The sequence below is a fragment of the Triticum aestivum genome, chromosome 2B (genome assembly GCF_018294505.1).
Source record: "Triticum aestivum cultivar Chinese Spring chromosome 2B, IWGSC CS RefSeq v2.1, whole genome shotgun sequence".
NCBI classification, from domain to species: domain Eukaryota; kingdom Viridiplantae; phylum Streptophyta; class Magnoliopsida; order Poales; family Poaceae; genus Triticum; species Triticum aestivum.
This window is the reverse complement of record NC_057798.1, coordinates 162915842-162939003: the sequence shown is the minus strand read 5'-3', so window position 1 is coordinate 162939003 and position 23162 is coordinate 162915842. Positions and strand designations below refer to the sequence as shown.

Genomic DNA, 23162 nt, shown 5'->3' with positions numbered 1-23162 from the left:
ACGAGGGTACGTGGACATACACTCTCCCCTCTCGTTGCTATATCATCACCATGATCTTGCGTGTGCGTAGGAATTTTTTTGAAATTAATACGTTCCCCAACAGAAGGGATTTCACACGAGTTCTCGGCTACGTACACACCTCAACAAAATGGAGTTGTTGAGAGGAAGAACCGGACGCTCATCGAAATGGCGAGAACGATGCTTCATGAGTACAAAACACCGAAGCACTTTTGGGCAGAAGCGGTTGAGACAGCTTGTCATGCAACAAATCGCTTGTATCTTCCCAAGCTACTCGGCAAGACGGCATACGAGCTCCTCACCGGTAACAAACCCCAAGTTGGATACTTTCGAGTATTCGGCTCAAAGTGCTACATTCTAGATAAGCATCGTCGTTCTAAATTTGCTCCTAAGTCTCATGAAGGTTTCCTAATAAGTTATGGTTCAAACTCTCACACTTACCGTGTCTACAACAATTTCACCCGAAAGGTTGAAGAGACGGTAGATGTGAAGTTTGATGAATCTAACGGCTCGCAAGTAGAGCAATTGCCAATTGATGTAGGAGACAAAGATCCTTCGAAAGCAATCCAAGACTTGTCTATTGGCAAGGTCCGTCCAACGGAGGTGAAGGAGAGTACCTCGTCCGTCCAAGTGGAAGCTTCTACTTCACAACAAGGTGAACCAAGAGTTGATACGGAAGCATCCACAAGTGGGACACACCAAGATGAAGAAAACGAGGAAGTGCATCAAGATGAACGTCAACAACCTCCTTCTCCACCACGACAAGAGAACGACAACGCCAACAATGAAGAAGGCCAAGAAGAAGAACAAGATGAAGAAGAAGTTCAACCAAGAACCAAGCAAAAGCTTTCACAAGTTCGAGCAAGAATTGCTAAAGATCATCCCGTCGAGCAAATCTACAATGATATTCAAACCGGGAGAATCACTCGCTCTAAAAATCGTTTAGCTAACTTTTGTGAAAACTATTCTTTCATCTCTAGCATTGAACCTATGAAGGTCGAAGAAGCATTGGAAGATTCGGATTGGATAAATGCTATGCATGAAGAGCTACACAACTTTGAGAGGAACCAAGTTTGGACATTGGTTGAGAAGCCCGACAATAACCACAACATCATCGATACCAAATGGGTGTTTCACAACAAGCAAGATGAAGATGGACAAGTAGTTCGCAACAAAGCACGTCTCGTCGCCCAAGGCTACACACAAGTCGAAGGTATGGACTATGGTGAGACTTACGCTCCCGTTGCTAGACTTGAGTCCATTCACATCTTACTTGCCTATGCTAATCACCATGATATCACCTTGTACCAAATGGACATTAAAAGTGCTTTTCTAAATGGTGAAATAGAGGAGGAAGTTTATGTTAAGCAACCTCCCGGCTTTGTCAATCCTAAGAAACCAAATCATGTTTACAAACTTCACAAAGCCCTTTATGGTCTTAAACAAGCTCCTAGAGCGTGGTATAAATGCTTGAGCAAGTTCCTCATTGAAAAAGGCTTTGAAATTGGGAAAATTGATTCCACACTTTTTACAAAAAGGGTTAATGAGAACTATTTGTGTGCCAAATCTATGTTGATGATATTATATTTGGTTCAACTAACCCTCATTTTAGTGAAAAGTTTGGGAAGCTAATGTCGGAGAAGTTTGAGATGTCTATGATGAGTGAACTCAAATTCTTTCTTGGGTTGCAAATCAAGCAAACTAAGGAAGGTACTTTTTTTTCTCAAACAAAGTACACTAAGGACTTATTCAAGAAGTTCAATATGCAAGAGTGCAAAGGTATGTCTACACCCATGCCTAGTGGACATCTTGCTTTGACCAAAGATGGTGAACCGGTTGATCAAAAGGTTTATCGCTCTATGATTGGTTCATTGTTATATCTATGTGCTTCACGTCCCGATATCATGCTAAGTGTGTGCATGTGTGCACGATATCAAGCTGCTCCTAAAGAATGTCATCTTAAGGCCGTGAAAAGGATAGTGAGATACTTAATCCATACACCAAAATTTGGCATTTGGTATCCTAAGAGGGCCTCTTTCGATCTTGCTGGCTACTCCGACTCGGACTATGCCGGAGACAAGGTTGATAGAAAGTCCACTTCGGGTACTTGTCAATTTCTTGGTAGATCTCTTGTGTCTTGGTCCTCCAAGAAACAAAACTCGGTATCCTTATCCAGCGCCGAAGCGGAATACATTGCCGCTGGTTCATGTTGTGCTCAATTACTTTGGATGACCCAAACTCTTAAAGATTATGGGATATATGTGAAACATGTTCCATTGCTTTGTGACAATGAAAGTGCTATCAAAATTGGTCATAATCCTGTACAGCATTCTCAAACTAAGCGTATTGAAGTTCGTCATCATTTCATTCGAGATCATGTTGCTAAGGGTGACATTAATCTTAAGCATGTTCGCACCGAAAAGCAATTAGCGGATATATTCACTAAAACTCTTGATGAGAAAGTGTTTTGCAGGTTGAGGAGAATTGAACATCGTAGATGCTTCAAACTTGGAGTAGAAACTCCATTGGACACATGCAAGACATGAGCTTATGACTAATCCTTGACATTTCTCTTATGATGAAGATCTTATGTCTTGGATATATTTGCATCTTGCATGTTATATAACCCATGTAGGTACTTGGTTGAATCAAATTCCATGAGATTGTAATCTACTCACATCTTGAGCAATCTCTACATCACCAAGTTTCTACACTATGGTGGTTGAAGACAAGGAAGCACAGAACCATTCACACATATCCTTTGACAAATTCTATGTTGAGCTTCATGATTGTCATTTTTGGATACACAAGTGCTCTTCCTTGCAAGAACTAACCCATGTAGGTAGATGGACTCAAATTCCAAGTGGTGCTCCCAACTCTTGATGAGCTACATCAACCTTGAGCAACCCACACAAGTTCAACTACATGTTCTACACCACCAACCAAGGTATGTTATTCCATCTTAGAGAAGCTTTACTCCAAGTCATGAGCTAAAGCAACTCGACAAGATGTGAATACATCAAGATGCTTAAATGAAAAATGGCAACCCCATTTTGAGCTTAAACGATGAGTATGACCTATGATCAAGTGATTTCACTTTACTCCTAAGTCAATATACTCTAACATAGGTGACTTTGTCACCGACCATCTCTAGATGAAGTTCTCTTGTGTTCTTTTCTGTGTTTTTGCATTTGTCTCATGCATATTTGTTTCCCCTTACAAAAAAAAACTTCATCTAGATTTCTTTCTGTATGCTCTGCATTTTCTGCATCCAATTCCTTGCAAATCTTTGTGAGATCTTACTAGTCTAGTGAGCTGAGGTGACAAGTGTTTTCTCTGCGATGAACTCGGTTTCACCGATTTGTTGTTTTCGGTCCAACCGAAGCATACCACCCGGTGCCACCGATTTCACAACAGGAAATACAGTTTGCCACTTATTATGTGTTTCTTCTGATCCAGCTCCACTCAATGAATCTTGTCCTCTACAAGCATCACATTTATATAAATGCTTTGTGCTGTGACTCAAGGATCGAACCCTTCTTGGAAATTGATGTCAAAGGGGGAGAGAGAGATCACATCAAAGCTTATCACTTAGAGAGATCACATCAGAAAGAGAGAGTATCACCTCCATAGGGGGAGAAAGAGATCTCCAGGGGGAGAAAATACTCAAGTAGAAAGTATTTCTCAAGGATCCCAGATGCTTGGTGTTCAAGAGGAGAGATGCCACATGTCTTCTTGAGGGGAAAGACATGTTCATATGTGCTTATTTGCATTAGCTCTGTTCATTTATATCTTTCAGCTCTGATTTTCTGTTCCCTATCTTCTCCTAGTATCCCATGCTAGATTCAGGGGGAGCAAGACATCTAAGGGAAAGAAATCATTTAAATTTATTGCATATCTTTACTCTTAGGGACATGTCTAATCCAATGTGGTACTTAGTACTCACTCTCTACATGTCATCCCAGTCTTGGTATTCTTGTGGTTTCTTCTGTTTGCTCTGGCTAGTAGATGTACCTGTGTTATCTAGCCTTGTTTGCGCAGGTTCATTCCATCCTAAGCCAACTCAAGACTACAAGGTAAGTATATGCATCACAATCATGTGTATGAGGAATTCTTGCTGATGTACATACTGTTTGCAAGAAGGACTCATGAGCATGAAGGTATTTTCTTTAATATTCTTTGCTTCGATGCATATGGCCAAGATACATGTAACACATTGTCTACTCTATCATGGTTATGCTCTCACATGACTCTATATTCCATATTCACATGATTGCATACATGTAGGGGGAGCCTATGCTTGTTACATGTCTTTCCAAAGTTTTACTTACTATTCTTTATTTCTTTATCTAAAGCTTTGATGTATGTTGTCATCAATTACCAAAAAGGGGGAGATTGAAAACACAAGTGCTCCCTAGGTGGTTTTGGTAATTAATGTCAACATATCTCTTGTTGGACTAACACTTTTATCTAGTATGTTTCAGATAAGTTCAACAATGGAGTGGCATGGACTAAAGGATGTGGGAACTCCTTCAAGATGCTAAGGACAAAGGATTGGCTCAAGCTTCAAGCTCAAGACTCTTCATTTTATATTTTAGTGATCCAAGATCACATTGAGTCTATAGGAAAAGCCAGTACTATCAAGAAGGGATGAGGTGTTGCTTAATGAGTTTCTTGCTCCACAGTGCTTAGTGATATGCTCCAAAACCCTCAACTACTTTCCCACTTCCACACATATGACCTAAACCTAAAGTCAAACTCGGCCACACCGATTCTTTCTATCCGGCGCCACCGAGTTCAGATATCTTAGCCACTGCCACAAACCCTAAGCAAATCGGTCTTACCGATAGGGATCTCGGTCTCACCGAGATGGGATTGTAATCTCTCTGTGTATGTCCATTACCAAAATCGGTCTCACCGAGTTTGAGCAATCAGTACTACCGAGATTACAATGCAAACTCTTTGGTTAACTTATTACCAAAATCGGTCCCACCGAGTTTGCCTGACCAACTCTCTGGTTAGCTAATTACCAAAATCGGTCTCACCGAGTTTGTGTAATCGGTCTCACCGAGATTACGTTATGCCCTAACCCTAACCATATCGGTCCTACCGAGTTGCATGTCGGTCCCACCGAAAATCCTAACGGTCAATAGATTTACTAAATCGGTCCGACCGAGTTTGTTGATTCGGTCCCACCGAGTTTGGTAAATTGTGTGTAACGGTTAGATTTTGTGTGGAGGCTACATATACCCCTCCACGTCCTCTTCAATCGTGGAGAGAGCCATCAGAACGAACCTACACTTCCAGCATACATTTTCTGAGATAGAACTACCTACTCATGTGTTGAGGCTAAGATATTCCATTCCTACGATATGAATCTTGATCTCTAGCCTTCCCCAAGTTGCTTTCCACTCAAATCTTCTTTCCACCAGATCCAAATCCTATGAGAGAGAGAGTTGAGTGTTGGGGAGACTATCATTTGAAGCACAAGAGCAAGGAGTTCATCATCAACGCACCATTTGTTACTTCTTGGAGAGTGGTGTCTCCTAGATTGGCTAGGTGTCACTTGGGAGCCTCCGACAAGATTGTGGAGTTGAATCAAGGAGTTTGTAAGGGCAAGGAGATCGCCTACATCGTGAAGATCTACCGCTAGTGAGGCAAGTCCTTCGTGGGCGACGGCCATGGTAGGATAGACAAGGTTGCTTCTTCGTGGACCCTTTGTGGGTGGAGCCCTCCGTGGACTCGCGCAACCGTTACCCTTTGTGGGTTGAAGTCTCCATCAACGTGGATGTACGATAGCACCACCTATTGGAACCACGACAAAAACATCTGTGTCTCCAATTGCGTTTGAATACTCCAAAACCCTTCCCTTTACATTCTTGCAAGTTGCATGCTTTACTTTTCGCTGCTCATATACTCTTTGCATGCTTGCTCATTATGTATTGTGAATGTTAAACTTGTGCCTAAACTCCACTTAAACTTAAAGAAGTTAAAAACTGCAACTTTGGTACTTAGTGTCTAATCACCCCCCTCTAGACACCTCTTCTCAAGGTCCTACAGAATTGCTTGTTGCTTGTTCGTGAGAAGTTTTATGAGATGAACTACTGTTATGACATATAATCATGTTAGAAAAGGTGATTGAAATTATCATTGATCAAACTTGTGCACCTTCTAGAATTCACACTTCGTAAATTCTTTCTTTTATCATTTACCTACTCGAGGACGAGTAGGAATTAAGCTTGGGGATGCTGATACGTCTCCAACGTATCTATAATTTATGAAGCATTCATGCTATTTTATTATCTGTTTTGAATGATTATGGGCTTTATTATACACTTTTGTATTACTTTTGGGACTAACCTATTAACCGGAGGCCCAGCCCATATTGTTGTTTTATTGCGTGTTTCAGTATTTCGAAGAAAAGGAATATCAAACGGAGTCCAGACGGAATGAAACCTTCGGGAGCGTGATTTTTAGGAAGAATATGATCTCGGAGACTTGGAGTTCACGTTAGAAGATCATCGAGGAGACCACGAGACAGGGGGCGCGCCCACCCCCCGGGCGCGCCCTACCCTCTCGTGGGCCCCTAGAGGCTCCCCCGACTTCTTTTGCCTATATAAGTCCACGTACCCTAAAAACATCAATAATCAAGATAGATTGGGAGTTCCGCCGCCGCAAGCCTCTGTAGCCACCAAAAACCTCTCGGGAGCCCGTTTTGGCACTCTGCCGGAGGGGGAATCCATCACTGGTGGCCATCTTCATCATCCCGGCGCTATCCATGACGAGGAGGGAGTAGTTCACCCTCGGGGCTGAGGGTATGTACCAGTAGCTATGTGTTTGATCTCTCTCTCTATGGCACAATCTTGATGTATCGCGAGCTTTGCTATTATAGTTGGATCTTATGATGTTTCTCCCCCCTCTACTCTCTTGTGATGAATTGAGTTTCCCTCTTGAAGTTATCTTATCGGATTGAGTCTTTATTTGAGAACACTTGATGTATGTCTTGCCGTGTTTATCTGTGGTGACGATGGGATATCACGTGCCACTTGATGTATGTTTTGGTGACCAACTTGCGGGTTCCGCCCATGAACCTATGCATAGGGGTTGGCACACGTTTTCTTGACTCTCCGGTAGAAACTTTGGGGCACTCTTTGAAGTACTTTGTGTTGGTTGGATGAATCTGAGATTGTGTGATGCATATCGTATAATCATGCCCATGGATACTTGAGGTGACAATGGAGTATCTAGGTGACATTAGGGTTTTGGTTGATTTGTGTCTTAAGGTGTTATTCTAGTACGAACTCTTGAATAGATCGATCCGAAAGAATAACTTTGAGATGGTTTCGTACCCTACCATAATCTCTTCGTCTGTTCTCCACTATTAGTGGCTTTGGAGTGACTCTTTGTTGCATATTGAGGGATTGTTATATGATCTATCTATGTTATTATTGTTGAGAGAACTTTCACTAGTGAAAGTATGAACGCTATGCCTTGTTTCCTATTATTGCAATACCGTTTACGCTCACTTTTATCATTAGTTACCTTGCTGTTTTTATTATTTCAGATTACAAATACCTATATCTACCATCCATATTGCACTTGTATCACCATCTCTTCGCTGAACTAGTGCACCTATACAATTTACCATTGTATTGGGTGTGTTGGGGACACAAGAGGCTCTTTGTTATTTGGTTGCAGGGTTGTTCGAGAGAGACCATCTTCATCCTACGCCTCCCACGGATTGATAAACCTTAGGTCATCCACTTGAGGGAAATTTGCTACTATCCTACAAACCTATGCACTTGCAGGCCCAACAACGTCTACAAGAAGAAGGTTGCGTAGTAGACATCAAGGGGCTGTCCGGATGCATCTGCGGGCGTTTGAGGGGGCAGATTTGCCAAGTCTGGTTGTAGATGCTCTTAGAGCATCTCTAACCGCGCCCCCAGAACGGCCTCCCCAGGCGGTTTTTTTGCGCCGACGCCGAAAAAACGGCCCAGTCGCGCCCCCACGAGCCCGATTTTTGCCGGCCTAGGCCGAAATCAGCGCCGGCGGACCCAGGCCGAACCCGGTGTGTTTGAGGGCGCCCAGGGGCGCCGAGGCGAGTGGTTTTGGCGCAAAGTAGTCGCGGGCCCGCCGAGTCAGCGAGACGGGCGCTTCGTCGCCCTCATCGCCTTGGTTCTTGCGTGAATCAATGCCAAGGCTGTAGCGCTGCCGCCGCCGGTCAGCCTTACCATTGATTCCTCATGGGCGGCGCGTCACAGGGCCGCGCGGCGACGCCTCTCCTCCCGCCACGCGTACACACGGGCGCGGCTATATAAGTTGGCGCCCTCCCTCGCCTCAGGCCACACCAGCCCTAGCCGCCGAGCTCTCTCCCTCTGCCGTGCACTGCTGCCGCCAAGCCCTCCCTCTCCCTCTCCCGTGCGCCGCCTCCGAGTCCACCCTCACTCCGACAGCCCCCAATGGTCAAACGCTTCCCCGGCGACGAGGCAGCGGCTAACGTCTTCGGCTGCCGCTTGCTCCGCGAGCAGGAGTCCTGGCTCCTGTTCGAGGCCAACATCCCGGCGCCGCCAGACATGCGCGCCGGACCGTCGGTGTGGCGGCTCAGCAACGGGGGAGTGCCCGTTCCCCCACTGCCCGACGCCGTGGCGTGGCCCGCCTACTTCGCCGACGAGGTCGAGCTCGCGCGCGCCTTCCTCGCCGACGAGCAGCGCGCTCTGCCCCAGTACGCTGCCGACAACCACTCGGCGTGGGCGGCGTACTTCGAGCGCCGACAAGAGCAGAGGCTGGCGTCCACCAACGGGGCGCCGGTGGTGGGCGGCATGAAGAACAGCGAGGGGCGCCGCGTGTGGTGGGGTGTCCCCAGCCGCACGCTCGACGACGTGCTGGCGCACCTCAAGGGCGGCAACGAGCCGCCACTGGCATACCCTTCCCCGGCGGCTCCGGCCCCGGCCCACCGCCGACGCGCCGGGCAATGGCTGCCCAGGAGGTTCGTCTCCTCATCGTCTTCCTCCTCCTCGTCGCGATCCTCTTCCCACTCCTCCGGCTCTCCGGCGCTGCTCGGTGTCAAGGCCGAGCCAGCGGCGGAGACGCCACTCGGCCGGCGCACTCGCAGCGCCGGCATCGTCATCAACAAAGGCGGTAGGCGCGCCCCATCGTCGGCTCCTCCGCGCTTCGTCAAGCCGAAGACGGAGTCGGGGCTCGCGCCGGTGAAAACGGAGCCGGGGCTCCCCGCCATGAAGACGGAGCCCGACGAGGTGGAGCTCGATGACGATGCGGCCCTGAAATGGGCACGCAAGGACTTCCTCAGGATGGAGAGGGAGCGCCAGGTCGCCGCACTGCGGCGCTTCGAGCAGTGCCGCCGGGGTCGCGAAGAAGGAGGAGTCGTCGTCCTCGACGACAGCGACGACGACGCGCCGCCGCCGCCGGCACCTGTCCGCCATGGCGACGCTGGGCAGGGGTGCAGCAGGGACGGCCGCGTCAAGGAGGAGAAGGCCGCCGCCGCCGACGGTGGCGAGGATGGCGGTGACGACGGCGACTACTCGGCGTTCAGCGATTTCTTCTTTTAAGTTTTATGAAACGCGTCGTGAACATGTCTAATATATGCCGAAGTTTGCCGAAATTTAGCCGTGTTTAAACGAACTGCGCCGAATGTTTTTTTAAAAAAGAAATTAGACGCGCCTGGGGGCGGCCCTGGGGCCGGCGACTGGGGACCATTCCACCCCAGGTCGTTTTTTTGCGCCGGCTCGTCCCCAGGCGGCGATTTTAGGCGCCCCTGGAGGCCAACAGCTGAAAATGCTCTTATACTCTCATCATGTTGTCTCAACATTCAACAATGTTAATGCACGAAGTGATCTCATAGTTCGAGTACTATGAAAAGTATTCTCAGTTTATTTAGGGAAATTCCAGCTAATAAAAAAAAGATTTGATACTACTGCAACTTTTAGTCATTTGGACGTCACAAACCTCAACAAGCCCGTCCCCTTCTCCCCTCCTCCCCATCCCAGTCAGCCAAACGCCCAACACCACCTCGTGACTTCGTCCGCGGACCTTGCCTCGCGCTTCGATTCCCACTCCGATCTCCGGCCATGGCCGCGCGGCGCCCCGGATCCCCCGCCCCCAGATGGCTGCCCCCCTCCACGCTCCTCCTCCTGGCCGCCGTCCTCCTCGCGGCCTCGCCGTCGGCGCGCGCCCTCCGGTTCGACCTCGAGTCCGGCCACACCAAGTGCATCTCCGACGAGATCAAGGTCGACTCCATGGCCGTCGGCAAGTACAGCGTCGTCGCCCCCGACCCCAGCTACCCCGACGCCCAGCTCCCCGAGTCGCACCGCGTCTCCCTCAGGGTAAGTGATTAATCGATCGTCGTCGAGCGGCCCGCGATTCGGTTTGGGGGAAACCGCGGCGATCCGGCGATTTCGCTGATTTGTGCGATTGGGTCGATGCAGGTGACGTCGCCGTACGGGAACAGCATGCACTACTCCGAGAACGTGCAGTCGGGGCACTTCGCCTTCACGGCGGTGGAGGCCGGGGACTACCTGGCCTGCTTCTGGGCACCTGACCACAAGCCACCCGTCACCGTCACCTTCGAGTTCGACTGGAAGAGCGGCGTCACGGCCAAGGACTGGTCCAACGTCGCCAAGAAGGGCAAGGTCGATGTGAGTGCTTCGATTCGCCCTTGGGCTGCTCACTTGAGTTTGTTCTCAAATTTCAACTAATTCTGTTGTTTCATATGGCTGAATTACCCCTCTAGGTAATATAGTTTTGACCAGTGATTCATTCTATTGAATTTGCAACTTGCGCCTAGCAGCAGGGAGTTATACTCTACCTGTCACCCACGTGGGTGCTTGGATGTGAAATAAATTGTGAGTTTGTGCGTGGTTGGGTTATTATGATGGGTTGTTCGGGGGTCATGTCATTGGCAGTGTTGTTTGCAAGTTCGTCTGTTCGAGAGCAATTTCAGTGTGTATGGCTCTAGGACTGGTAGATTTTGTAAATTTGATCGAATTATTCAGTTCTAGGGTATGCTGAAATTTTAAGAGAACGGGGTAGGCTGATTGAATTATTCAGTTCTAGGGTATGCTGAAATTTTAAGAGAATGGGGTAGGCTTGCAGCGTCTGTTAATATCTCGTGTGGAAACCATGATCTCTTTTAAATTTAGTCATTTATATACTTTTAAGTTGAGTTCCTTAGGGTGTGTTTGGTTCGGGAACGAAGTGGAACGGAATGTAATGGTTCCATTCTACTAGAATGGGTCCGTTCCGTCCTTGTGTTTGGTAGGAGCAATTTTAAGGAATGGAATGGTTACATTTTGGTGTTTGGTTTGAGAGATGGAATGTAATGATATTATTCGTCACAACTGATTATATTGACTCATCCTGAATTAGATTTTGATAGAAAATGAAACTAAATGCATATTGAACACTTTATATTGATCCAGAGAACAGAGATACATCAAACTGTTGGAAAAATATATAAACTGAACTAGAAATTGGTAGAAAAATAAACTGAACTAGATCTTGCTAGAAACTAAACTAAATTATATCTTGATAGAAGGCCATAGGCACGCACGCACGCCGCCGTTAGCCGTGCATTGCAGCCGGTTCACGAACATGTGGAGGTTTGTCTCTACTGTACCTGCAGTGTAGAAGATACAGAGAAAGTTCAGAGAAAAAAACAGTGTTAAAATTCAGAAAGGAAGCACACACACACAAACACAACACATCGGCTTCTGCACGCACGCACATCAGACTCGTAGACGCGCTGGAGCCCTTGACAGCCGCCGCCGCTTGCCGCGGACGCCCTGGATCCACCCCCGCAAGCAAGAACATACACTGGAGATGTGGGGAGGATCGCAACTTGAGGAGAAACAGCAGGAACTCCAACTCTGCCGGTTGCCTCCGTCGGTAGTCCGCGGCAGCAGCCGTTTGCCCGCCGCCCCGCTGATATCCTACCGCGGATGTGGGAGAGACGAGGAGATGCAGCGCCGAGAGGAAAGAACGGCGATGGAGAGGCGGCGCCGAGAGGGAGAGAGCGACGAGGGAGAAGTGAGGAGGCCGCCGATGGAGGTCGGAGTTGGAGGCGAGTGGGTCGGGAAGGTGAGGGCGGAGACGGGGACGAGGTAATTCCTTTGATTCGGCGGTACGAGCGCATTCCGCATATTGGGTGAATATGCCGTTCCTGAGAACGGGTGGGTTCCTATGATCCAGGAACAGAACGGACCCGTGACGTTCCACCTGATGATCGGTACCAAACACACCCTTAGTTTGCTTGTTCACTTGGGTTGCCATGCGGTTTTCTGTAGTATGTCTAGACACTGTGGTCATTCTGAGCGCACCTGAATCAGTTCCCTTCTGGCTTTTCTACTTTATGTCGAGGGATCTGCCTGTGAGGTGGTAGATTAGTCCCTTCTAGGCCTGAGTTGGTTGTAGTATGCATCTGTGTTGTTTAAAATTTTGATTCAAGGAGTTTTAAGAATATCAGGCAGTTCTTGCAAGTCAATCTTTCCTGCATATTAGTGTGTTTGGAGAAGATGCTGAATAGTGCTGTGGTTAGTTAAATTAAGTTAACTCTTAGTCTTGTGGTAAAATGTGTTCTGATTTGCTCGCTTTGTTACTTGTACAAGAGTATGTATACGAACTAGGTTACAACATTGACTTTTGTATGTTCTGTTAGGCATTTTTCTTCCTTGGTTCTGTATGTTATTGTACTTGATTGAATTGTGAATATCACTTGCACACAACGTAAGGTGTGATGTAGAGTCAGATTCTCACTGAACAGGTTTTATATGTCAAACAAGCTTTTGGTGTCTCGCCATATTTCCAAAGAGGGCAATATATGAATTTGATATGCGATTAGTTTGGACATTCTTTAATTTTTCATCAGTTCTTCAACATAAGCACATATTTTCACATAAAAAGGAAAATGAATGCAGAAAGGAGACCCAGTGCCCACTGATTCTTTTATCTCTCAGAAATTGGGTGTTTAGTAGCTTCTGCAACATTGTCCATATAATAATTGCACATCGACATATCATTGCTGGTAACATGTGTCACTGTGTCAGCTAGCGTTTGTTCTTAAGCAGTAGGCACAATAGGGGTTCGTAGTAGCTTTTGAACACTGCTCATAAAGTCATGAAATAAGCCCCAAAAAATATATCTGGTTCTGTGAGCACGGTCTTAATATGAACAGAACACATTAACATTGTTAAGTCACCATTTGTTTGTCATGCCTATACCTCTGGAGAGAACAGCCAATAACATGTTGCACATCACCAATTACTATTAAAATACATAGATCTTGCATGGCATGTTATAACTCCTATATTGTTTCGTCATAGGATCAGCTGTTTATGCATTTGTATTCTTACTTGTTGCAGATGATGGAACTAGAGCTGAAGAAGCTAGAGGATACCATCAAGTCTATTCATGAGGAAATGTTTTATCTACGTGAAAGGTACAATGCTGCCTGTTATTTCTAGCTCTGGTAAAACTTTGTTTGATGATAATTAGAGAAGCTAACTCCAGATCAAGTTTTTGGCCTGTCATTCGTGTACCTAGTATTTTTAAGGCACTGGTAAAACTTCATTCCATGATAACTAAGACGCCATTCTGAAACCAAGTTTTTTATATCTGTCATTCGTGCAGGGAGGAGGAAATGCAGAACATCAACAGGCAGACGAACTCGAGGATGGGGTGGCTGAGTTTCCTCTCACTCGGCATCTGCTTATCCGTGGCAGGGCTGCAGCTGTGGCATCTGAAGACCTTTTTCGAGAGAAAGAAGCTGCTGTAGTTTCCCCCATGATCACAAACAAATCGTTGCGAATTAGGGTATATTGTTTCTGCCAGCTGTTGACCTATGTTTCCAAGCGAATACTTGAACCATCAGTAAGAAAGAAACCGTTGATCATCATACTTGTGAAATGCCTTTCTGTGCCCTATCTTCTGTCTGATCAAATACAGTTGTAAAATGTTTCCCCTTTTTTCTTGAACAGCGATGAAATGTTTCTGTTGATGGTTTCATACGATGTAACGTAGAGCGACATTGCTTCTTTTTCTAGAGCTGTAGAACACATCGTTGCTACTGTTACAAGTACTGTTCCTTTTAGCGAGTGTCGGCAACTTTGCCAACCAAATAATACAAATTGTTTCCTGGGTTCACAACATATAGCAGAATAAAGAATACACGATTTTACATAGTGCTCACACGACCTAGGAAGGAAAATATGTTACAAGGTTCTCTTGTTTTTTAGGAACGGATCAAATTCTGCTGTGTGTGCTGCACCCAAAAGGAGTGTTTTTTTGACAAACTCAATTTTTTTTAGGCAAACTCAAAAGGAGTTGAAAAAGTGTGAGGCTACGGGTCTGTTGGGCTGGGCTATTGTTGCCTGTCGAGTGGGCTGATCAGCTGGTTGGCCCATATTGCCTTTCTGTAGTTCTGTGAGCTTTGCTGGTGAAGCATGTGTGACGGCAGTCGAGTGGAAGAGGCGGAGCGGCTGTTTTCGTTTAGTCCCACCTCGCCTGGCCAAGCGAGTGTGGGGAGGGAGCTGGCCTATATAAGAGGATGTGGTGCTAGCGTTAGAAAGGCACGCAGCTGCGTGGTGAGCACAAAGCGAACTATTCTTTCGCCTTTTACTAAAGAATACCGTGTGCACGCCACACTAAGCAGCATACCTTAATTTTTAAAGGGTGTCTTCTCCCTGTTAGAAGGCCCCATCAATTCTAAATTTAAATTTTATTAAAATAAGATAATGCAAAGCTGGTGTGCTCTTTTAGGGTTGATGAACTCTTGGAATTTTGGAGTTAGTTTTTTAATGAATTTCTCCAACTAAAGCATTTGAAATTGAAATGAAATATGTGCGGTGGTGAGCCAACTCTTCGAGCGTGTTTCTCTGTGAGAAAGACCAACAAGTCTGAATTTTGATGATGAATTCGTTGGTTCCAAATTTTCAAGCCCGACTCTGCATCCTTACCTTTCATTTGTCTGACCACTATCTTGAGATCAGCAGCGAACCAGGCTTACGTTTTTCAGAAGTGTCTTTGTTCTTTTTCTTGTTATTATATTTTACAGAGTGGCTTCTGTAAATGACATAAGAAGCATCTATCTGCACAAAAACTGGAACCACAATCCTGCAGCAGAAGCAGATTACTGAACATATATAGTTCTTCTTCCCAACATATACAGGTCGCAAACAGTACTGATTCATTGATGCTACAGTAATATCGGACCATCGGCCGTGCGGCCGCGCTGCGGTGGAGCGGACCTCTACCCCCCACCCGCGCACGCTCGCGCTGGAGACCCTTCTCCCCACGGTCCCAGATCGGATCTGGCGCGCCGCGGCCACTCCCCTCGTCCAACTGCTGCACCACATCCTGTTGGTCCTGCTCGGCGGCGCGGCCACATCCGTGGTGATCCTTCCCCCGTCCGCGTCTTGCCTCCCGTGCTGCAGCCCCTCTGTTGCTGTTGTCCGTTGGGGCGGGCGTGAACCTTGGGGGAGGTGGCCGCGACTCGGTTGTGCAGGCCACCCTTCGTCCCCAACGGCGTCTCCTCCGAGCTACGGTGACGGCCTGTGCGTGTGTGATGACGGCGATCCTCTGGCAGGTTGTTAGAAGCTTTGCGGTGGATTTTGTAGACACCACTCCGGTCCCGGCCTTCATGAACCTGCGTTCTCCAGTGTCCTTGGTTTGCCTGCGTTCTCTACCGGCGCGGTTTTTGGCCCCGGCGCACTGGCAGCTGCGCCCCTTCCAGCTTCGGTTCGATGGTGTTATGGTGGCTCCGCCTCCAGCGACACGGATTTGCGTTCCCTTCTGGTTCCGGATTGACGGCGGCACCGGCTGCCATCCTTCCATCCGCGACGGCTATCTACATCGCTGCCCCTCCGACCCCTCCAACTACACGCCATGTTGGTTCCAACGCTCGCGTTTTTCGTTGGCGATAGGTGCAGCCCCACCCCAATCTGAGGTAGCGGTCGACAAGCAGGTTGTCGCTGGCATCTTTGGATCCTGATTTGGCAGCTTTGGGATTGCTCGGACTTATGCCAGAAGAAATCCATGCTCGGCTTGCTGAAGCGGGTGTCATTTCCCTTCTTGAAGGTGCTGCCATGGCCTCTACCCATGCCCCCCTTTGAGCATCAAGAGAAACCCTAGGTCCGGTTCTCCGGACCGGATGTCGGCGACGTCACGACATCACTCCCCTTCTTGAAGGCGCTATCTTGCTAGCTCGTGTTGTCCTGGTGTTGGATGGATTTGAAGATGTTCGTCGTCCTGCTGGTGTCCCGATGTTGGATTTGAAGATGTTCAGCGTCCTGCTACTTTGGTGTGCTTTTCTAGGTTTGGGTTTGGTGGGTTTAGTTGTGTCCTTCACCTTGTTCGGGCTAAGCACCCCATGTCTCTCTGCTTCAGACATCATGCTCATGCGCTTCTTGCGTTCATGCTATGTGTTGTATCCTTTATTGTACTCATTCTCCTATCTTCTATCAATGAAATGATACGCAAGCTTTGCGTATTCACGAAAAAAATAGTAATATCCTAGTCCAATGCAGAGTATAACTAGCTTTTGGTCTGCTTGAAAATGGCTAAAAAATGCAAGTTAGTCCTCGGCTCTAAACAAAGAGATCAAATATTCCATGCAATCAAAGTATAAAGCAATACATTCGTTACAGCTATGCAGCTCGCGTACCTTCATTATCCCTTCATTAATTCGAAGAAATAGATGCCCTTGTGTACCTGAGTGGGCATATTTAGATTCTATATAGTCAGTAGTCTAGTGAAATAAAAAACCAGCAGTAACTCAACAATTAGAAAGCAGGAAAATCTTTTGCTCAATCAGTCTGAAGAAGCTTTAATTTCATCTCTTGTAGTATCTTTCACTGCTTGTCTGCTCGTGTGTTTTTGGCATGGTTGATCTTTTGCTACTGCTAAGCTAATACTGGACGATTTGGCTTCAGAAACAAGCTAATACTGGACGATTTGGCTTCATATTTCGGTACCATGACAAACTAGTATTATGATACTCCCTCGTTTCTAAATATAAGTCTTTCTAAAGATTTCACTATGGACTACGTACGGATGTATATAAACATAGTTTAGAGTGTAGGTTCACTCATTTTGCTCCATATGTAGTCTTTTATTGGAATCTCTAAAAAGACTTATATTTAGGAACGGAGGGAGTTCTTTATAAGGGGCAATGGTAGGTTACAAAAGCATTATGTTTGCTCGGCTCGGTTACTCTGAACCACACGGACAGAATGTGGTATTTCTTTTGGAAACAAAAGGATGATTCACCGAATCAAATACTCCCTCCGTCTCAAAATAAGCGTCTCAATTTTGTACTAACTCTAATACAAATTTATACTAAGCTCAAGACACTTATTTTGGGACAGAGGGAGTATATGATTTTCTGGTACACAAAACAAATACGTCTGTGGCCATAACTTAAGGTTGCAGCCCAATGATATATTCTGACCCAATGGGTGTGGGTTAGGCATATTTGTCTATTGCGAAATGTGTGTATATAAGAAATAATAATCCATCTGATAAAAATAAAATAAAATAAACCATCACTTCCTTACCATAAACCGACCAAATCATAGAATTAACATGGAATCGTCATCATAAACCAGCACCAGTTTGATAAATGACGTTATGAAGATCACAACTTCACCACTAGAATCAACAATGAATTATGCTTGCTCCACACCTGGAGGTCTTGACTAGCATCGACTTAGTGAAGCCGCAGGCGGTCAGTCCTTTCGCTTCCTAGGTGACGACATGGCCCATGTAGTCACAGAACCCGTCGGCTAGGAATCATGCAAAATCTTGATGTGTCTACATCCATTTCATGAATCTTTCAGCATGCAGTAGAGGATATTCAAATGAAAGAAAACAAAATGCTTGCACAAGCTCGGTTTGATCGATGGGTTCCTACGAACGTTTCCTTCGTTTACGGGAAGCTCCCAGACCGAACATCCGGGAGTTATTGGTGGCAATTCCAAAATTAAGCTCCCAGACCGAACATCCGGGAGTTATCGGTGGCAATTCCAAAATTGCGAGCCCTCATCCGTTTACAGCCATTTCGCAATCGGGTGCAACCCCCCCCCCCCCCCCCCCCCCCAGCGACTTGGGGGCGGCCAATCTACTTTCCCCCCCTATTTTTATCCCGCAAAAAATACAGGCGTATGGGATTCAAACCCATGACTTCTTCGATCATTCTAAGATGCAATTACCAAACGCCCACAAACATCTTCTGTCACTATTTGCATCTTCTTCGCTCTTTTATTCTTTATTTTTGTTATTTTCTTTTATCTTTTATCTCTTTTTTTGTTCCTTTTTTCATTTTTTCCTTCTTCCTTTTCTTTTGCTAAATGCATGATTTTTTTTTAAAATTTTGTATTTTTTTATCAAAAGCGATGAACTTTTTTCAAAATCGACAATTTTTTATTTTCAAAATTGATAAACAATTTTAAAACTTGATGAACTTTTTCAAAATCAATGATTTTTTTTCCAAAATTGATGATTTAAAAAAAAACTAATGAACTTTTTTCAAAATCAATGAACCTTTTCTCAAAGTCGATGAACCTTTTTTGAAAACCCGTGAATTTTTTTGAGTTTGCTAACTTTTTTCAAACCCCATGATTTTTTTTAAACTCGTGATTTTCTTTGACTTCGTGAACTTTTTTAAGTCGATGATTTTTTTCAAATCCGATGAACTTTTTTGGAACCCGTGACCTTTTTCGAGTTCGCGAACTTTGCTCAAATCCCCACAAACTTCTCTGAGATCCACAAAACAATATCATGAACCTTTTTTTAATAATTCAAATAATGTCGATAATATTGAAGGAAAGTTCACCCAATTCAAATTTTTATTCACGAATTCACCTGAACGAAAGAAACTATGAACGAAACTTGTAAACTGAAGAAATCTGAGCGAGCGACAGAAAGAAACAGACTCGTCCGATCGCAAAAAAAGAAAGACTCCTAGCAAACTTGGATCATAGCTAGGGCTGACATATTTTTTATTTTTTTGAAAGCTAGTGCTGACAGGTGCGAACGTTTGGACTGGTAGCGAACTTGAATCGTAGCTGTCAGGATTTAATTAATCCTATTAATCCCTGCTTTTCCTAATCGAGACGGTTGTCTCGTGTCCCTTCGGACGCACCCCTTCGGGAGGCTATATATATGTGTAATCCCATCATCAATAAGAACAATGATTCATTTTTACTTCTCTGTCTATTGTCTCTCTCGCTCTCTAGTCAGAACACGTTATCAGCGCGTGTCTCTCCGCTGAGAGAAAAGGCCATGCCGCAGTGGGTGGTTACGCATAAACCCGGACGAAGCAAAGACGGGCATCCGCATGCATGCATCCCTGCACGGAATCGACCAGGGAGACGTTAATTCTATTGTCGTGATTAAGATCGGCAATCGATTGTGTTCTCATGAATGGCCTACGGGAATTTCTTTATTGAAATTGATCAGAACAGAACACAGGGAAGATGGAACAACCGTGCGAAGAGAAGCGGGGGCAGGCCGCAGACTAGCGCAGCGGCGCGGCGCGGCCAAAGACGCGGATCGGCGGTGGTTGATGACGCCTTCCATGCCAACCGCCTCGCTGTGCAGCAACGCTGTGACGTCTTCACGGCCGGCGTCGCCCTCGCTGACCACCGCGAATCCCGGCGCGGAGGCGGTGCCCAGTGCGCTTGCAGCCCTCGGTTCTGACGCGGCCTCGACCCCGCGGCGTCCCGTTCGCCGTGAGGTGAAGTGCTCAGACGGCGCGGCCTCGGCCGGCGTCCGGAGACAACCAAACCAAGGAGGCGGCGGCTGTGGCCCACGGCTCCGATGTGGAGACAGCGGCCAGCGACCATAGCGCGTCGTTCCCAACCGTTCGCGGCGCAGCGAGCAGCACGCAGCCCTCCTCCGGCGCGGCTCGCAGCCCGATGGCACAAGCAGCCAGCGGCCGATGCGGTTCTCTCCGCTCAGCCATGGCGCGGCGGGCTCATTCTCGCGGGGCGCACCGGCTACGCTCCCCGGTCTCCAACTCGAGGCGCAAAGGCGATATTGCCTCCGGCAGGCCAGTGCACGGCGCGAGCACATCTCGGCCAATGGCCGGCGTTTGGAGCGGCTGCTCCATCCTGCATGGCCGCAGTGGCAGCGTGGCCCCTCCGGCATCGCCCGCAGCATCTTCCCCGGCTTCCACCGGCTCACCACGGCCGGAGCAACGACCCGACGCTAACGTACTCTACGTACCGGCGGTGTAGTGGTGTACAAAGCCAAAACGAATCTTTGATTCGTAACCACACAGAGAAAGCCGATGGTGCTTATCTCTTCGTTGTTTTTCAGTTTTCCCATCGAGGTATTACTGTACAACGGCATTGTTTTGCGATTGAAATTAAGTTTTCTGATACTAATTTGCGATTGAGAATTTTCTTCTCTCGCAAAACAATTTCATTGCGATTGAGCTTAATTTTTTCTCGCAAAATATTAATTCACTTTGCTGAATTATCTTGCAACTTGATACAACATCATCTCATTTAATTTGAGGTCTATACAATTCAAGTTTTTTACTTGAACATCAAGTTTGCAACATCATTACTATTTATTATAATAGTGGTGTATTTCTGTTGAGTATGATGTATTCCGGAATGTATGTACCTCCATGTTCGCTGCATGTCGAGATTAATACGTCTATTTGCAATTGAGATTTTTAATTTCTTGCAAATAAAATGCAAAATTCAAAGTGATTTCTTCAAATTGATGTATTGGGATCACAAGGTAGTCATATAGTTCTACTGCCTTCGCAGATTATCAATGACTACTGTTAAAGCCTATATTTTGTCATTTTGACATTATAATTGCTTTACAAAGTGCTCTCCCACACATTTTACTAAGTCATGACATAAGACATTACAAGTGAGTATCTACTGATTCCATCAGATTATACTCTCTAGTGTTGCGAGATCTACTCATTTTGGAGATTATCTTCAAGGTGTCATATTTAGCAATTTGAGGTTCACGCTAATAGTTTCAAAATAACTTCTTGAAATACCCATTGATTTTGCTAAGTTCATTACAACATCAACCATGATGGTCCTTAATTTACTGGTTGTAAATTAATTATCTCTGATTTACCCATAGCGGTAAAATATGGCTATAGAATTTGAGGCATTCGCTCTCAGTGGCCACCAGTGCCCTATCTGGGCCATGGACATCATGACCGCTCTTGTGTCCCGTGGGATAATGCCTCTGGTTAGGATCACACCGCTAACAGAAAAATGGTGTCTTATATATCATAAGGCATTAGATTCAGATCTCGACATCTGATTATTATGTATCAGCAATTCCTGGGATACAATGAACCTCAAGTGCAAAGGTTTGAATCTTACTTCAACCTTCAATCCGACTTCACCAGCTGTGACGGGACCCTATGAGCATGGAGAATGTGATGGTTGAATATGCCTCAACCGACATGTTTGGAGACTATGAATAGTCTTTCAATCTCCTGAGTGGTCAATATAATTAATGTACACTTATGATGTTGTAACAACAACATAAGTATTGTTGTCATCGTCATATATTGTATATCACAATATATTGTATCAGCACTTTGGTACAAATACATTTGTATGTCTATATATCTGACAGTGATTTTCATATTGAGAATCTTCATGTCTATATATAGATTTCTACGGGAGTCAATCCGATGAAAAATGATATGTGCCTTGTGGACATATGCACCACAAACTCTATACTCAGGGAAGTCCAATGTTTCCACTCTCATTGAGAGAAAGGAGATATTTTAAAATCGCTAGACGCGATAAGGTATTTGTTGGCTCAACTCGAGTCATATTTACTATCCCTGTGGGTACTCGAGTAACGTCGGGATGCTTTATTGCTTCTCAGGTTTAACTCGTACCCTACTAAACTATGGAGGTATCCGTCAAAATAGTTTCCATAGCGAAACTTATGATGACAACAAAGAGGAATAACTTCTCTTTACCATATGCAACGGATATGGCAAGCACATTCTATGTGTATCATCTGGATTGTACTACACCTACGACACAACCCGTAGCACATGTTGTGTACGAGATAGTTTTTCCAGAGTGTCTTGTACATGACAAACTTGGCATACTCGCCTTGGTCATCGAGACATTGGGTTGAAACCGAAACTATCAGCAATTCCAATAGTTTATGATTATTATGATGCTAAATTCTAATAACATTTGGATTTTATGTGCACTACAAGTGACACAGGGAAGCTAATTTTAAGGCTCGCACACCTTAAAGTCTACGATGAACCACTCAGACTCCTTGAATGCATCAAGTTGAGGTAAGTGGCTCTTCCGATCCATTGACTAGACTATTCAGGTATTCCATGGTTCTAAAAGACATATCTACATGATGGTCTTAAGTGTGTGCTTTATTCACACGAAACCATTGGCTCATTATCCTGATATCGATTTCAAGCAAATCGAATGGATAACATTGCAGAATTCTCCTTGAGTGCCTTCTCTATGGCCCTTGGATTGAAGTTTAGCAATTTGTCCTAATGTCTAGACTCAAAATGGTTTGGTAGAATCCTATCCAAAGAGTTAAGCTCATTGCATTATCTTTACTTTGGAATTGCAACTTACCAACTTTACGTTGGAGTCATGCAGTTTTACACGCTCATGACAAACTGCATAATATTATTCCCCTCTATCTTTGATATGTGGATATCTACCAAGTATTTCCTATCTGCGGTAATTCGGTTGCATACCGATATCACCACCCGGCATACATCATTGGCCCCTCAACATATAGTTGGGATCTATGTGAGGAATAACTGTATTTCCGTCAATACCTCAAGCCCCTCGCATGGGGAGTTATTCAAGGCCAGTATGTTGATTCAGTGAGGAACATTTCCAGGCATTAGGGGGAGATTTCAAGTACCATAAAGAATGCCAGGAAATTAGTGGAATGTTCAAACACATTTCTGCCTCAAATCCACGTACTCAAAGATCTGAACCATGCGTTTAGAAGATTTGCAACACATTGCAAATAACCTGCCAGATTGATTTACTGACTATAAAGGTGTCACACAATCCTACAATCTTGTAAAAATACGCCTGAAAGACTGAAGGTACCAACAAATTCCACTCCACTCCCCGTTTAAA

The 23162-nt window shown here is 45.6% G+C and overlaps 1 protein-coding gene and 1 pseudogene across 1 annotated transcript; both read left to right on the top strand.

Moving 5' to 3' along the window:
- Positions 1–9992: 9992 nt before the first annotated feature.
- Positions 9993–14032, top strand: LOC123044099 (transmembrane emp24 domain-containing protein p24delta9). The gene is made up of 4 exons (XM_044466739.1): positions 9993–10358; positions 10461–10670; positions 13392–13468; positions 13660–14032. Exons 1-4 carry the CDS (start codon positions 10104–10106, stop codon positions 13802–13804), a joined length of 687 nt encoding a protein of 228 aa, XP_044322674.1. The 5' UTR covers positions 9993–10103; the 3' UTR covers positions 13805–14032.
- Positions 14033–14603: 571 nt separating this feature from the next.
- LOC123047711 (uncharacterized) lies at positions 14604–14714 on the top strand (annotated as a pseudogene).
- Positions 14715–23162: the final 8448 nt, after the last annotated feature.

Coding starts and splice junctions, on each gene's coding strand:
- LOC123044099 (XM_044466739.1), top strand. CDS start 10,104: ATGGCCGCGCGGCGCCCCGGATCCCCCGCCCCCAGATGGCTGCCCCCC. Junction 10,359..10,460: donor CGCACCGCGTCTCCCTCAGG/GTAAGTGATTAA, acceptor GGGTCGATGCAG/GTGACGTCGCCGTACGGGAA. Junction 13,469..13,659: donor ATGTTTTATCTACGTGAAAG/GTACAATGCTGC, acceptor TCATTCGTGCAG/GGAGGAGGAAATGCAGAACA.